Here is a 16,245-nt window from a genome sequence, read left to right as displayed (position 1 = left end):
CTAGCTGGTCCTTAGGGTCGGTAGACTGTATACAGAAAGACTTGTACCCAAAGAATGGGGAACTAAGTCCCTTAAATTTGACTTGCTATTAGGTCGACATGCTTTATGTTGAGAACCATAGCGCTAGTCCTTGTCAAGCCCTCAATTATGACAAAAGGTGATGCCTCATCCTAAGTGCCCTTGCATGTCCGTTCCAAAATATTTGGAAGTGAAGTAAATCATAGTGATCGAACGACGTCTCTTTAAATGAGAGGAATTTTATTTCTCAGGGGATTATTTTTTCAAGGATTCGATCTCTACTCTCTTTTGGTAATCTATCACCTTAGTATCAATTTGGTTATGTCCGTGGGGGCCTATCAAGTCCTTAATGATCCTATATTTTTTTTTTTAGAAAAATGAGTTGCAGAAGAAAAAATCTCAAGGAAAAGATCAATGATAAACATATAAAATGATAGGTCCACAAAAGTGAAAATGATGATCGTGAATTTATGTGTCTATCCCTGAGATTTTATCCCTCTGTATATCATTACTCTTTTTTTTTAATTGACATCAGATATCCAATTTTTCGAGCTGACTAATTTTGGGGTGACCAGACCAGTCTCATAGAAGTTTTTCATCGACCATTAGGGTAAATTAGGAAAAATCTCAAGGAAAACTCAAATGATAAACATATAAAATGATAGGCCCACAAAAGTGAAAATGATGGATCATGAATTTATGTGTCTATCCCTGAGCTTTTTCCTGAGATTTTATCCCTCTGCGTATCATTACTCTTTTTATTAATTGACATCAGATATCCAGTTCTTCGAACTAACTAATTTTGGGGTGACCAAACAGTTCCATAGAAGTTTTCACTAACCATCAGGATAAATTAGAAATCATTGATAGAGGCTCCTCTAGATATCTAGCATTCTTAGACCTATTTTTCACTAGATAGAATTTTTTTTTATAGTCTGTCATAATTAAGAGTCAAATTTTAACCAATCTCATAGTTGATATTATAGTAAGATTCCAATTTATTTGATTTACTACCATTCAATTTGCAAAACAAGCCCACCTTTCTTTGATGAGATAATTTTTTCTTATTGAAAATATCAATAAAAAAAACGTTACATTCATATAAGTTGTCACATTCAAATTGGGTTTTTAGTTTATAAGTTAACATTTTCTTCCTTGTTATTAATTTATATTAATGAAGTGATGTATCAAACAAAAGGAAAATAATAATTACAATTTTGAATAAAATTAATATAATTAACTTCTAATTACAATTTTAATGATTTAAATGATGATTCTTAACTCGAAACTCGAGATTATTTCAACAATTAAATTTTGGAAAAAGTTTTAATAATAATAATAATAAAGAAAAAAATTATTAAAAAATATAAAGAAAGAAAAATTGGTATCACAAGACTTGGTGGTATTTTCTAAGTAATCATGATTGGTGAGCCACCGTATTTTTTTTGGATTTACTTAGTTTTTAAATTTATTTGATGAGTTGAACGTGGGGTTGGATTATCTAATCTAAAATTAATCAGATTATAAAATAAAAATAATAATAATAATAATAATAAAAGAAAAGAAAATTGATCTAACTATACTTTCTCAATTTAGTGACGGTTAATGGAAAAATATATGGAGAGAGAAAGTAAAAAACAATTCCAAATATTATTTATTATCACCTAAACTTGATTGTTTTAAGAAAAATCCTCCCGAATTATATCATTCCAAGATTAACTAATTGTGCAATCATATTCTTTTATCCTCAAATTGTAAATTTGCAATCCAATTCGGATCTGAATCGGAGTTTGAATACATTTGAAAGTCATTTGTAAGTTTTTTTAAAAAACTAAGTTAGATTGTTCCAACTTCATCTCATTAATCACAAAGATAGATGACCATCAAGGTTCGTTCTGATCGGAAAAATAAAGCAATTAGCATTCTTTGCTTGATAGTATTAATATATATACATCGATGAACACGAAATTCACTTGATATTGGGGTTGATTAGTGAATCAATCTCCCTTTTTTGGTTTGATATAATTCAATTCCAAGGGTTTATGTGGTCTTATAATCATTCAAAAATTCGAGTGCATTCACTACTTATCTTTAGTGTCGCATCTCAAAGAGAATATATGCATGCTTAGCTTGGTGTGTGATGCATATGGTCGCTATTTAGTGTGTATTCAGCAAAAGAATTGGATGTCGTCTCAGCTAGAAATGCTTCACAATCAAGTATACTATTGTAGTAAGGTTGGGTATTTAACTAGCAGGTTTACGATTCAAGGGTTATTTAACTAGTAGGTCAGATGAAAAAGAGTAGCTTGGTTAGATGAACAAGGGCGGTGCTTGAGCAAAGTAACCCTATCGTGATTCATAGGTCGATCAAAGAAGTGACATATACCTTTCTCTATTTTAGGAGTGGTACTTTTTAGGCAAATCTATCAAGAATTAATCGGATTGTAAAATTTGAATACCTACTACTACTACTATTAATAATAATAATAAAGCAAAGAAAATTGGGCATTCCCTTGTGGTTCATCTGTACTTTCCAAATTTACTCGATGATCGATGAAAAAATTTATAGTCGATAGAAAAATTTTCATGTGGTAGAATTGATCACTTTAAGATAAATGCAAGAGAGAAATATCTAGACATTTGAATTCTTAAAAACCAAAAAAAAAAAAGGAAAATTATCCTTGGGCCATGGTTTGATATTTGGATAATTTTAAAAATATCAAAATAAAGAATATATATATGGTAAATGAAGAACAATTCCAAATATTATTTATTTTCGCCCAAACATTGTTTTTTAAAAAAAAAATCCTCCCGAATTATATCATTCCAAGATTAACTAGATTGTGTAATCATATTCAGATCTTATTTATTATCGCCCAAACATGATTATTTTTTTTTTTGAAAAATCCTCCCGAATTATATCATTCTAAGATTTAGAAGATTTTGCAATCCAATTCAGATCTGAATCGGAGTTTGAATACCATATATAACTAACTTAGATTTTGCAATCCAATTCAGATCTCAATCGGAGTTTGAATACTATATATAACTAACTTGTCTCGGGCTGGTTTGTTCGAGAATTTGGGAGTGGCGATGAAGAAGACAAGCAGAGGCCGTCGAAGGATCGCGATGGAGGCGATCGACAATGCGGCTGCGCGGCAGGTGTGCTTCTCCAAGCGCCGCGCCTGCGTGTTCAAGAAGGCGGCCGAGCTCTCCGTCCTCTGCGGCGCCGAGCTCGCCGTCCTCGCCTTCTCCCCCAGCGGCAAGCCCTTCTCCTTCGGCCACCCCTCCGTCGACTCCGTGTTCGCCCGCTTCCTCTCCGCCTGGCCTGCTCCCCCTCGGCACCACCCCCTCGTTGGGGCCCTGCTTCAGGCGCTCGGACGTCAGGAGTCGCAGCTCGCGGAGCGGCTCGAGGCGGAGAGGAGGAGGAAGGCCGCGCTCGAGGCGGCGATTTTCCGGTCTTGGGGAACCGTGGCGGACCTGCTGGACGCCGACGTCGAGGCGCTCGGGATGCCGGAGCTCGGCCTGCTGCAGAGAGCGCTGGAGTGGGTGCGGGCGGAGGCGGCGGGCAGGGCGGAGCAACTGGCCTTCGAGGCTTTGCAGCCGTCGAACGTGGCGGTCAACGCCGGTGTCTTTGTCACCGCCGACGCCCCCACGGGGGCGGCGGCTCCAAATTTGTTGGAATTTGGCTATGCACCTCACGGCTATGGCTTCTAGTGTTGTTAATTAATTACTTAATCTTGGTTATGTTTTTTAATAGTTTCTACATTTGAAAGTCATTTGTAAGTTTTTTAAGTTGTATAGCTGATGTAGCTTGGCGTCCAAAGTCGCCCCTTTTCGCTCATGCCCTATGAATTACGCAGGAAATCAGTTTATTGTTGTCACCGTTTTAAGCTGAACATATGTGATCTCTTCTTGCATGCTTTGGATGATGTTTTGGTTTGGAAAAAGTTGGACTTTTTTCTGCATCGAGCTTTAGTATTCTCAATCTTTCGGAATGCAGGTGGATAAAATTGTTGAAGCATAGGTAGTTTCAGATTCTCACATGTGGTTGGTGTACTTCATGTAAAATCTCTTTATGACCGGTATAAAGCTCCTAATTTGTGACAAGAAGGCTGAATCCGACATGGCCATGGATAGGAATAATTCAACAGAAAGAGACATTGCCTTGGATCTAGAAAGTTGCATGAATTCTGTGAAAAAAGAACAGGAAGGAGTACAGGATATAGGAATTCTGAGTAGCTTTGACATTGATGCATTTTTAAAACCGGACAGAGATGGGCAATCGGAACATAGTCGATCTAGCTCTTCTGAACATTCTTACACAGATGAGGAGGCTTTGGTTGACAAGAGGGTTGAACCAGAGGAAAATGTAAGCCTTTTGGAGAAGAAAATTGGACTTGAGAAGCCAAACAAGAAAGGGCGCAAGAAGCCACCTAAGCCACCTCGTCCTCCCAACTCTCCGCCTCTAATTGATGCTACTAACCAGAAGCTGATGAAGGAGATCGAGGAAATTGCAAGGTTGAAGAGAGAGAGGATTCAACGAATGAAAATCAAGATGAAGAATGCTAAATCAACACATTCTAATAGCAGCCTTTGGGCCTTGCTCGTCACCATTCTTTTCATCCTTGTTATAATCTGGAAAGGATTGATTCATTTTTGATTGCCACTAGATAATTTGTGGATTAAGTGCTGATATTTGTAATTTGAAATAACAAGGCCATTGGAAACTGACAGCCAATTTTCATGCTTCGTGATAATGTGGATGCACTGCCACTGTTTTAAATTGTATTATTATCTTTGATTGTATACATTACTTGTACAGAGCACAATTTAACTATATCCTATGGCTTGGCATTCTGTAGCTTAGCGACCAAGGCATATCGGGCCCAACTATTATTTGGGTCACTACAGTTAAGCCTTTTGTCTTCTAAGCCAATTCCTCCGCATTGGTGCTTGTATTTGCATCTTTGTTTTCCATCCTGGTGTTTGTAATATGCAGCTGAAGTTGGATGATGCAATAAGGGAGATTACTTTTCCAAATATTAAAATTTTCCCTCTCACCAAAATTCTATGTATTCTACATTCAATTGCATTTCAACACATACTTTTGTATCTTGACATTTAATATATGTAATATTTAGCCTTTCTTCTATTTTATGGTTTATAATCTTGACATGGAATTGTAGGCATGGTATTACCAATTGACACAACTTTAATTGGACATGGAATTGGACAACCTAATGCACAACCTTAATTGGACAACCTTAATTGGGCACAACTTTAATAACCGATAGCCCTGGAGATTCCCTAATGCACAACCTTAATTGGACATGGAATTGTAGGAATCTGCACAACCTTAATTGGACATGGAATTGTAGGCATGGTATACCAATTGACACAATTACTTGATGCTAAATCATCATTATAGAGAGAGATTTTGAAAAAGTTTATGTGAACAAGTTTAAAGCTATTTTAAAGCCAAGAAGAGAAAGGCAGCTTATCTTTAAAAGCTATCTATGACTTAAAAAAACCTCCAAGAGCATAGAACAGTACGGAAGAAAACAATCTTAATAGGTATTTCACAACTAAAGAAATTAATCATTCTCTTTACGTAAAGAATACCTAAAATATTGAAATAGGAAAGGAATACATGACTAAAACAAAGAAAGCTGCATGAGAATGTTTTTTTCTGCAAGTATAAGGATGAATAGGATAAGAAATAAATAATAGGTAGAAAATTAGGATTACATATATTGAGAAAATTTTAAAATATATATATTTAAAATGGTATGAACACTTACTTAGACATCCAATAAATACCTCAATTAAGAGATATAAGATTATAACAAATAGACATATTAATAAAGAAAAAAATTAAAGAAGACTTAGATAGTAATATAAAGAGTAGTTTGGTGCACGAAACCCCATTAATATGAGGTCTCAAAAAAAAGCTGGACTATATTAGATTTATTAAACATAATTTTACTCTTTATTGCAAGAGATTATTTTTACAACTCAAATACATAAACTCCATGTCACACAATAACTTTATCGTTATATCAAACGTCTTCTTCAATAATAATAATAAAATAAAACTAATGATATAAAAGGATTTATATACTGATAATGACAATTTCAAGATGGAGGTCTAAGGAATTATAGTAAATGACCTCTCATTGGGAAGTAAAAAAATAATAATAAATTCAGTCAGTCTCATTGACTATCTTTAAGATGATTGATCCGATCTCATGAAAATTTTCCATCGACCATCAAAGTAAATCGGCCTCACATGTAGAAGCAAACACTCTACCTATGCGTTTATCAAAGTTTATGTAAGAGATAATGTTAAAATGTAACTCCTTAGAGAATCCACATCAGTTCCCTAATACTATATCTAAAATTTAGAATAAATGACTCACTTTATTAAATTTAGACAATCACTTTTTACTACACACTACATCAACTACTCTAAATTTCCATCATCCTTATTTTTTTATTATTATATTTATCGAATAAGTGGAAGGAGATAGATTGAAAATTTTGAATGGAAAGAGAGAGATTAAAAAGAAATATTATTTTATTTTTAAGATAGAGGTTTCATTCCCTAAATTTAGAGAATCATTATTCATCAAATTTAAATTTAGGGAATAGATAGGGTAACTAATGACATTAGCTACCCTATCTAAAATTTAATGTGAAATCTTTATATAAGGTAGCTTATATGAATACTCCTACATAATAATAATAATTCTACCGAGAAACAGTGCCAAGATGAGTGGCTCTTTTTAATCAAAATTGTGTACAAAATTCTGTTTACAAGAAGCAGCCGTTTCGTCAAATGGTCCACAACTGAATCATCCTCACTGGTTGAACGGTTATCTTCTTTTAGATAAACATTATTCATATAAAATGTACGTATCAAAATAAAACAAAAGTCAGGATGGCCGAGTGGTCTAAGGCGCCAGACTCAAGTTCTGGTCCTCTAACGAGGGCGTGGGTTCAAATCCCACTTCTGACATTTAATTTATTAATTTTCTTTTTACAAGCAGAGCGATCTCGATCAGGTCCACGCATTATTAATTTTCTTTAATAATAATAATTTATTAAATCTATGTTCGTCATCATTAATTTGGACACAAGTAGTCTTAGCCTTTTTAGATAACCTAGAACATTCAAGCATTTAAAAGTCTAAAATTATTATTATTATTTTTGCTTTAAACGTAGACACGAGTTGATTTACAAATTAATTTTAAACTTTTAAACAATGAAATATTTACCATAAAAAACAAGTGCAAATCTAAATCCTTCCTAAAATGATATCGTTTTATCTAAAATAATTCTCTTTTATTAATGATATAAAATTGATAAAATTATTTAAAAATTATATTTTTATAAGTTTAAATATAATTTTATCATTTTGATCCGATTTTATTTTAATATACAATTTTATCATAATCTCACTCGCTTTTTTATATGAAGAAAATTTCATTGATTCTTTATTGTGAATCGTACAATTTTGATTGATTTTTTTTCACCATTTTTTCGCTACTAATACTAATCGAGACCATTTGCTCTGAGATAAATTATATGCATAATTACCCTTTAACCAGTTTTTCCATTCATTCATTCCAGGCTTCTTTATTTTCTTATACTTATACCTTGATTTGGAGTTAAATATTCCTCGGGTTATAGAATAATACTTTATCTTGTCCTTAATAAAAGGATGGGTACCGCGATATTGAAGTACAGATCTAAAGTGATGGTTGTTAAGTAATTGGGTTTGTGAATTTTTATAAATAAATTTATAATTTTATATGAGTTTACAAGTTATTAACTTGCGATTTTAATAACATCGGTGACACCCATTAGTTTATTACTGACAAATTATGCTGATTCAATCGAGGTCAGATTGTGTTGGTCAAAATTAAAGAGTCTTCAACATCAACTCTCATACTAGTAGTAAAAAGTGAATTGTCGTTTTGACCGTCCAACCTCCATGTATGACCTTCCTAGACAATAACATGACAGGGTGCGTCATCTCTCAATCTAGAAAAGTAATAGGATTTGATTGCTGATCAAGATAATTGTGTGACGTTAAGGTCTGTATCGATTTCTATTTTCAACGTGCCAGATTGAGCTTTCTCTAAACACTGGATAGTATTTTAAAAAATAAATAGATAATGAGAAATATCATCCGAGATTTGAACTTAGTCCTTCAGTTAATATTACCTCATACGATGATATATGATTTTGAAACTGATGCGTTTTCTGATTTTACAGGTGTGCAAGAATAAAAAGAGAAAGTAAATTCATTGTGGAATGTGTTTTGCTTAACTAACTGTTGTCTGCTCTTTGTAATATGAGACTGGTTATTAATTAAGTTGGCTATTGTGATAAAAAAAAAAAAAACCTTTGTAAAGAAACTTTATGTTATTGGTATGTCACTATATGAACTAGTTTTATTAATTGTCAAGATATTTTTGTTGTTCCTAACTTTATAGTGCAAAGGAGAGACATTAATTTGAGTGAGGTCTGTCAAATTGGTCGCTCCGTCAAATAATTTAAATAAGTTATGGGTTCAATCGGACAGATACATGAAGGACTCATGTTGACTCACACATTGACAAGAATATTTGTTCTTTTAAAACTTAAAAGTATAGTAGAAAATTTAATAGGTTTATGATATTTTTAAAATTTAAATTTTTTAATTTTTTTATAATATTTTTTTTATTTTCTAATGAGCTTGTGCGTAGTCCATTTAATCCACAATGCACCTTGAATTAAGTTGATTGAGAATTTCTCAGCCCATTCTACCCTATTAGATGATGATTTTTGATGGACATGTTCGTCCCGCTCGGAGCTGACCCGATAGCCATAGTGCAAAGGATTTTTTTTTTTTTTTACAAACTCAAAATAATTTTATGGCCTTCAGAAATAATGGCGACTATCCCACGATTTAAGTAAAGTGCAATGGCAAAAGCTTTCATAATGTTGTCGTTAATGAAGTTTAAAATAAATATTATTTAAATTTTTTAGTTCAAATGAGTCACAAAAAATAAAGCTAACCAATGGGTTAGAAATCATCAACTAGTCGTGATGAGTCGACAATGTGAAATAAACAATGGCTGCAATTGCATAAGGTTTAGCATGAACTCAATTGATTGGAACTATTTTTAGTCGATTAAAATAAGATATATAAAAGAGCGCCATTAGAAGCTTACTTATAAAAGCCTTAGAGATTGTTTGAGTGGTCAAGGAAGCACAAAATTTATTGAGATTTTGTTGTAACCAAATGCTCAAGTAAAAGATCACTTCAAGGGCTTGAAATCAAAGACTACAAGCTCTTTGTAATTAATCTCTTCTCTTTAGCTATTTATTTCACTTTTTATTGAGAAGTGAACTACTTTTAGATATCTAAAAAGTTTGAGACAATAGTTTGAAATCTCGAGCCATATACACGTGATCATCTTTGATTGAAATGATGCTGTTTTAATATCCCCGTTGGTGGCAAGTTAGAGATGGAATGAGGAATATTTGAAAAAGAAAAGGATAAACAACTCTACATTTATGTTTTCCATTTGAAATGCTATCATTTTGATATTATCATGTATAGAGATATATTATAAAAAAACAACATTTTCATAATTTTAGCATGCTAATGAGCATTGAGGGTTGACGTGAAATATTATAGCAAAACGTAATTAGCTTAGATTTCCGATATTTTTCATAGTCCAATCCCTAAATTATATAAAGAAAGATAAATTATAAGATTAATTTATAATCGATTGTCAAGTGGTTAAGTGGTGGAAGAGATTTATTTTTTCTCGAGATCATGCATCTGTCGAAGATTAACCTTTTTTCCTATTATAATAAAGCTACTACCCTCTAATTAACTAGAGACATGTTGACATGAAATGTTACTTATTGATATGATTGACATTGTATTAGATATCGAGTAGCTAGTATCAATTTTCAATAATTTATTACGATAAGATATTTTGATTGTCTCAATTAACACGACAAGATAACAAACTATGATTTGGGAGTATAAAAGGGTTGCTCCATTGCCTTATCTAAAGGATTGACGGACCTCATATGTTATGAAGTTTGAGCGGAGTTCTTAAGTCCATTTGGGATGGTCTAGTGGTTAACACATGAGAAGTTGTCAATTTAAGGTCTGAGATTCAAATCTCGATATAGCTGAGGTAAGTGTCTTCCTCATATGTCAGTCATTATTCAAGGACTAGTAACCACCAATGATTTATCTCCTTTATATTGACCCTGAGATGAATTAATCGAGGTGTTAACACTGGAACAAGCACAATCATCTTTTATCAATCTGAGCAACGTCCTTAAAGTACCTACAAAAACTATGAAGTGTTTGCAGAGTTGCTAATTTATATCAAGTTCAACTTTACCGTCTCTGTCGGATCACTGAATTTAGACTTTGGGTTGCTTGGATCCTTTTCTAGTCACTTAAAAATCTAGCCTAATTGAAACTTCTCGCATGACTTGGTCTAATCAAATTTATCTGCTTCAAGTCATCTGGACCTCTTTCGGTCACCTATATCTCTAAGTTAATTCCTTTACCATAAAGTTAGTTCACACAATATTTTCTAGGATTTAAACAATAACTGTTGCACTTCAAAATATAAGGCGATTTCTCAATCAGGTTTACACTTAGCTATTTAGACACTCTCGACTGGAGAAAGGAAAGCAAGAGCACTCTTCACCGCAGTCTATTATGTGGTTAGGTGACTATTAAGCTTTTTCTCTTTTCTTGATATCTAGTCACCTGACCTATTAAGGTTGGTTTCACCTTATGAAATTTCTTTCACTTGCACACTTGACAAGTACATTCGATCACACAAAATTTAATTTTAAAATTTTTAATCACACATCAAAATATAGATTTAATGTGTTGCTCTCTGCATCAATAATCATTCCGTATTTTAGTTTGTGAAAATTAAATTTAAAGTTAGAAAAATAATACATTGTTAAAGTTTAAAATAATACACTTCTATAATATTTCTCCTGAATAACATATTCTTTGCTCCCTCTTTTTCTTAACTCTTTTAATGCTAAGATATCTAGAGAGCTAGAGTGAATAACTTAGGATCACTTCTTTCAATTTGATTTACAATGGAAAACTTAAAGTAATACTAACATATTCATTTTACTTAGTATCTACTTCCTTAAGATGACTAATCCAAAGGTCATTTAAGATGCACTATAAAAACTTCCTTTTCATAAGAGAGAAGTCTCATACAAGCTCAAGGACGAGAATACAAAAAGAGAACACAAGAATACAATAGGAATAAGGAAGTAAATACAAATACAGTGAGCACCTTGCTCCTGATCTCTTCTGTTTGGAAATGACTCTTGTTGACTCAGAAATGTAGCAACACTTTGCTCTAAAATTATCAAGAACTAGTGTGAACAACTCTGTCTTCAAATATTCATGAAACACATTTTCTATGGTTACTTTAACATCTCCTAATTGATTAACTTATCCCCAATCAATTGTCACTTCAACTTGTCCGTTCAAAACTTATAAAACGACTCTTGTTCGCCCATCTAATTGATTTGTGAGTTATATCAATCGATTCAACAACTTCTAATCGATTGCCCCAATCGATTTAGAAGCTTTATATTCTCACGAAAAATCTCTCAATCGATTTCAGCACTGTTGTGCTCTTGTGAACAGACTTTAATGGATTGCCCTAATTGATTGGTGAACCTAAATTAATTGAGCTAATTGATCAGACATCTGTCTATGTTGTTGCGAAAACACAACCAATCGATTACCCAACCCAAACTCCCTTAAACAGAGTTTAGGGGTTCTTTGCCCAACCTTCCGTCGACCTTGACTTGTTAGGACTTTTCCACCAAATGTCTGGTCGACCCTTGACTCACTTGGACTTTCTATCTCATGCTAACTTCTCATTGGACTTTCAATCACTAAATATTCAATCAATCTTTGACTCACTTGGACTTTTATCTTGCTAGCTCTTATAGACTTCTATTACCTAGTTCCCAACTAGGTCGTCACTGTCTACCCTGGTTAGGATATCAATTGTCTAGTTCTCAATTAGGTCTTCTCTGTCTAGCCCCGCTAAGACTTCCACTGCTTAGTTTCATTGACTAGGATTTTTCCATTGCCTAGTTCCCAACTAGATCTTCACTATATAGCCTTGCTAGGACTTCCACGGTCTATCTTCACTGACTAGAATTTTTCTATTACTTAGTTCCTAACTAGGTCTTCACTGGCTTACTTCACTCATTAGAGTCTTTCCGTTACCTAACCTCCAGTTAAGACTTTCCATTACTTAACCTTCAATTAGTACTTTCCTAAATAAGTATCTGGTCCTCCCTTAACATGCTCTATCACATATTGTCAAATATCGAAACTTAAGCTCGAGCCAACTTGAGCTTAGTCAAATTGGTCAACTTTGACCCAAGGATGATTGCATCAACATTTAATTTAAAAATCTTAAATAAAACTTATTAATAGACTTAGACTTATAAAATTCAATCCAAATCAAAATTCATGTATTCTTGAGACTCTCTTGACTATAACCATGTCTTTCCATCTTAATTCCACAATCTATTTAGCTCCCATTGTGAGTTTTTTTTTTAAAATTTCTTTAGTTTTAATACTATAACACAAATCCTAAATATTAAAAATTAAATCCTAAATTTTAAATCCTAAGCTCAAAAAATAATAAAATATATATAGTTGGTGTATGTGTGTGTATATAGCTTTTTTTTGAATGAGACAACCACTTCTGGCTGAAGGCATAGGGCCCAATAAAATTGGAGTCATTATTATTATAAATTTTTGAAATGGATGAGTCATCATTATTTTTTGTAAAATCTTTAATTGTTAAGCTATCCCTTTTAATTTAACGTTAATATATGCATGTTGCTTCGATTCCCCTTCCCATTTACACCTTCCATCTATCTCTTATTTTCATATAAATTGCATCCTCTTATTTTCTCCTAAATTTCTAACATATTTTATAAGATCCAATTTTATTTTATTTTTTCCACTATATTTTGTAATTAGACAACACTAATCCATTTAATTATATGCCTTATTTATAAGAATATATTATTTTTTTAAAAAATAAATCCTCCATCGTTGTTGAATGAAACAGGATGATAAATTTTTTTTTAAAAAAAATATTAAAGATCTAAAGAACCTTGAGACGGTCCTAGAAACAAACAATGATTTCAAAATGTAGGGATATAAATGAATCAAACGATTCGTGAGTTATTTGGATCTCGATTCGATAAAAATAGAGATGTAAACGAGCCGAACCGAGCTAAACAGTATCAAGCTCGAGCTCGGCTCGTTTAAGTTATATTCGGGCTCGAGCTCGACTCGTTTTAGAATTATCAGGCTCGCGAACAGTTCGAGCTCAGCTCGTTATTAGCTCGATTATCAAAGTTAACGAGCCTAACTTGTTAAGCGAGCTCGGACTCGTTTTCAGGCTCGTTTAGAGCTCGTTTTTGGCTCGTTTTAGAACTCATTTTTTTGGCTCATTTTAAGGCTAGTTTTAGAGCTCGTTTTTTTGGCTCGTTTTAGAGCTCGTTTTTTGGCTCGTTTAAGGCTCGTTTTTTTGACTCACGAGCCTATAGACGAACATGTTCGTGAGCTCATGAGCTGAATATCCTTAAGCTCGAGCTCGGCTCGATAAAATAAACGAACGAACTCGAATGAGCTTTTTACCGAATCGAGCTCCGAATAGCTCGCAAACCGTTTTGTTCATTTACTGCATCCCTAGATAAAAAGCTCGTTCGAGTTTGTTCGTTTATCTTATCGAGCTGAGATCGAGCTCAACAGTTTTATCGAGCCGAGCTCGAGCTTAAGGATATTCGGCTCATGAGCTCGTCAACATGTTCGTTTATAGGCTCGCGAGCAAAAAAAACGAACCTTAAAACGAGCCTTAAATCAAGCAAAAAAATGAGTTATAAAACGAGCCTTAAAATGAATTTTAAAATGAGCCAAAAAATGAGCTCTAAAACGAGCTAAAAATGAGCTCTAAATGAGTCCGAAAACGAACCCGAGCTCGCTTAACGAGTTAGGCTCGTTAACTTTAATAATCGAGCTAATAACGAGCCGAGCTCAAACTGTTCGCGAGCTTGATATATAATTCTAAAACGAGTCGAGCTCGAGCTTTGTGATAAAAACTCGATTCGAACTCGAGCTTTGTGATAAAGGTCGATTCGAGCTCGAGCCCGAATATAACTTAAACGAGCCGAGCTTGAGCTTAATATTGTTCGACTCAGTTCGGATCATTTATATCCCTATCAAAATGTATAAAACAAAACGTTGTCTATTTTTTGAGATGATATTTTAAATGTCCTTAGACAAGAAGGGGTATTTTAAGAAAAAGTTATGTGATTTGGTAAATTAATTTTAAGAATAATCCTTGACAGAATCCTTTTCAATTGTTTTAATTCATAATGCTTCATCAAGCAACATAACTTAATCCCTAATGCAGTCGCAGGAGTCTGCGATCCACATCCAGCAATTTCTTCTCCGACCATGCCAAACTAACTCACGCAAGATCCACCGACAGCAGCGAGCCTTGCGAGCGGCCCGATGGCGAGCGAGTTGATGTAAGTGCAGGGCTCCAGCATGGACGACTCCCACCGCTGGTCGTTGAAGTTATCGTACCGATCCGGCCCGCCGACGATCGCCCCGGTGAGCTCATTCGGGTTGGCCTGGTCCTTGTTGAACCACTTCACGAAGCTCATCGGGCAGGCGACCGCCTTCCCCTCCTCCGCCGACATTACCGGCACCGACGCCCCGCGGTGGTGCGCCTGCGTCGGCGAGTTCTTCCCGAACCCGACCATGTAAGACCTCCCCGTCGGGTTGCTCCCCAACAAATAGTCCATCTGTCTCTTAGCGAACTCCTCGAGCCGACAGGGTTCGATTCGTTGGGTCCCACATGACACGGTCTGGTTGCTCTTCATCAGGATGCGACCGTACACGTCGAGTAAGAAGGCAGTGCTGGTCACGTACTGTGTGTTCGCTCCGTCTCGGAGATGAATCAGTCCTCCTGCATCAGGTTAATTATATATATAGACAATGCTATTGATTAATTAATTAATTAATTAATTACCTGGAGAAATGTAGATCTGTCGAAATGCAGTGTCAGGCAGCACTGCACAGACGAAGTTATCGGCTTGTGTTTTGAAGTCATTTAGCCCGAGCTCTCCGGTTAAGTGTAGGCCGGTGAGGAGGACTTGCGCGCCGGCGTACTTTAGGTCCCAACTGAACTCGGCCACGCTCGCGGATATGCCCTCTTTGATGTGGCTTCGGTATTTGGGGCTTTTGGTGGCGACGTAGAGCCACGAGGCTGCCCACAGCAGTTCATCATTATAACCAGAGAAAGAACAGTAGAATGGGCATTCCCCATCGTAGGTTCCCTTGTAATTCCTAGCAAATTCATAGAGCTGCATGCGAGGAGAGAGAGAGAGACGTTAGAGAGAGAGAGGAAGAAGAAGACGTTACTGATAGTACTGAAAATCCTCCTCACCAGCTTTGCTTTGTTAAGAAGGCTTCTGGAGTAAGTATGGTTGTGCTTCCTGAACACCACGGAGGAGGCGGCCATGGCGGCGGCGGTCTCCGCCGCGATCTCTGTTCCCGGCGTCTTCTCGTCGATCTTGTAAAGCGTTCTCGGAGTCTTCATGTTCTCCGGCCGAACCCAGCAGTCATGGTCGGCCACCGGATCTCCCACCTGAACCCATAGTTGATTCTTCTTGGCACTGGCTTTCAGGAAGTAATCCGTTCCCCAGCGTATGGCGTCCTGCACACTCTCCATTTCTCCGGCGGCACGGAGCTCCGGGCCGAAAGCGAGCGCAGTCCAGGCCAAGGTCGTGACGGTGAAAGCCATCGGCAGTCCGTACTTGACGTTGTCTCCTGCGTCGTAGAACCCCCCGACGAGGTCCACCTGCACGATCGATCAAACACAGAATTATATTCTAACAATTAATTATATCAATGATAATGGAGATGAGATTATTGTATATTAGGAGGAAGGAAGCTAAGCCCAACGTTGCCGAGCTTTCCGTCGTCCAGGCCGGAGTCGCCTCTCCAGGGAATCCGAGAGTCGGGCGGGAGCTTCCCTGACCTCTGAGCGTCGAGAAAGAGTATGGACTTTGTGAGGGCGTCCTTGTAGCTGAATTGGCCTCGCACCATGGCGGCGGTGT

At 35.6% G+C, this 16,245-nt stretch overlaps 3 protein-coding genes and 1 non-coding gene across 4 annotated transcripts; 3 read left to right on the top strand and 1 right to left on the bottom strand.

Moving 5' to 3' along the window:
- Positions 1-3,111: 3,111 nt before the first annotated feature.
- LOC122048771 (agamous-like MADS-box protein AGL62) lies at positions 3,112-3,735 on the top strand. The gene has a single exon (XM_042610295.1). It carries the CDS (start codon positions 3,112-3,114, stop codon positions 3,733-3,735), a length of 624 nt encoding a protein of 207 aa, XP_042466229.1.
- A 409-nt stretch (positions 3,736-4,144) lies between these two features.
- On the top strand, positions 4,145-4,681 carry LOC122048770. Its single transcript, XM_042610293.1, has one exon. It carries the CDS (start codon positions 4,145-4,147, stop codon positions 4,679-4,681), a length of 537 nt encoding a protein of 178 aa, XP_042466227.1.
- A 2,274-nt stretch (positions 4,682-6,955) lies between these two features.
- Positions 6,956-7,039, top strand: TRNAL-CAA. Its single transcript has one exon. It is a non-coding gene; the product is annotated as a tRNA-Leu (tRNA).
- Positions 7,040-14,583: 7,544 nt separating this feature from the next.
- Positions 14,584-16,234, bottom strand: LOC122048769 (endoglucanase 8). The gene is made up of 4 exons (XM_042610292.1): positions 16,091-16,234; positions 15,573-15,986; positions 15,156-15,489; positions 14,584-15,092 (listed from the first exon to the last, which is right to left on the bottom strand). Exons 1-4 carry the CDS (start codon positions 16,232-16,234, stop codon positions 14,584-14,586), a joined length of 1,401 nt encoding a protein of 466 aa, XP_042466226.1.
- Positions 16,235-16,245: the final 11 nt, after the last annotated feature.

This window comes from Zingiber officinale, chromosome 2B (assembly GCF_018446385.1).
Source record: "Zingiber officinale cultivar Zhangliang chromosome 2B, Zo_v1.1, whole genome shotgun sequence".
NCBI classification, from domain to species: domain Eukaryota; kingdom Viridiplantae; phylum Streptophyta; class Magnoliopsida; order Zingiberales; family Zingiberaceae; genus Zingiber; species Zingiber officinale.
Note: the sequence above shows the minus strand (reverse complement) of the source record. Positions and strands in the feature narration are given on the sequence as shown.

What these genes read in the sequence shown, in the direction of transcription:
- LOC122048769 (XM_042610292.1), bottom strand. Translation starts at nt 16,234, where the DNA reads ATGGTGCGAGGCCAATTCAGCTACAAGGACGCCCTCACAAAGTCCATA. An exon ending in ACGACGGAAAGCTCGGCAAC is followed by an intron (nt 15,987 to 16,090) that starts GTTGGGCTTAGC and finishes TCGATCGTGCAG; the next exon opens with GTGGACCTCGTCGGGGGGTT. An exon ending in TTCTTAACAAAGCAAAGCTG is followed by an intron (nt 15,490 to 15,572) that starts GTGAGGAGGATT and finishes CCTCGCATGCAG; the next exon opens with CTCTATGAATTTGCTAGGAA.
- LOC122048770 (XM_042610293.1), top strand. Translation starts at nt 4,145, where the DNA reads ATGGCCATGGATAGGAATAATTCAACAGAAAGAGACATTGCCTTGGAT.
- LOC122048771 (XM_042610295.1), top strand. Translation starts at nt 3,112, where the DNA reads ATGAAGAAGACAAGCAGAGGCCGTCGAAGGATCGCGATGGAGGCGATC.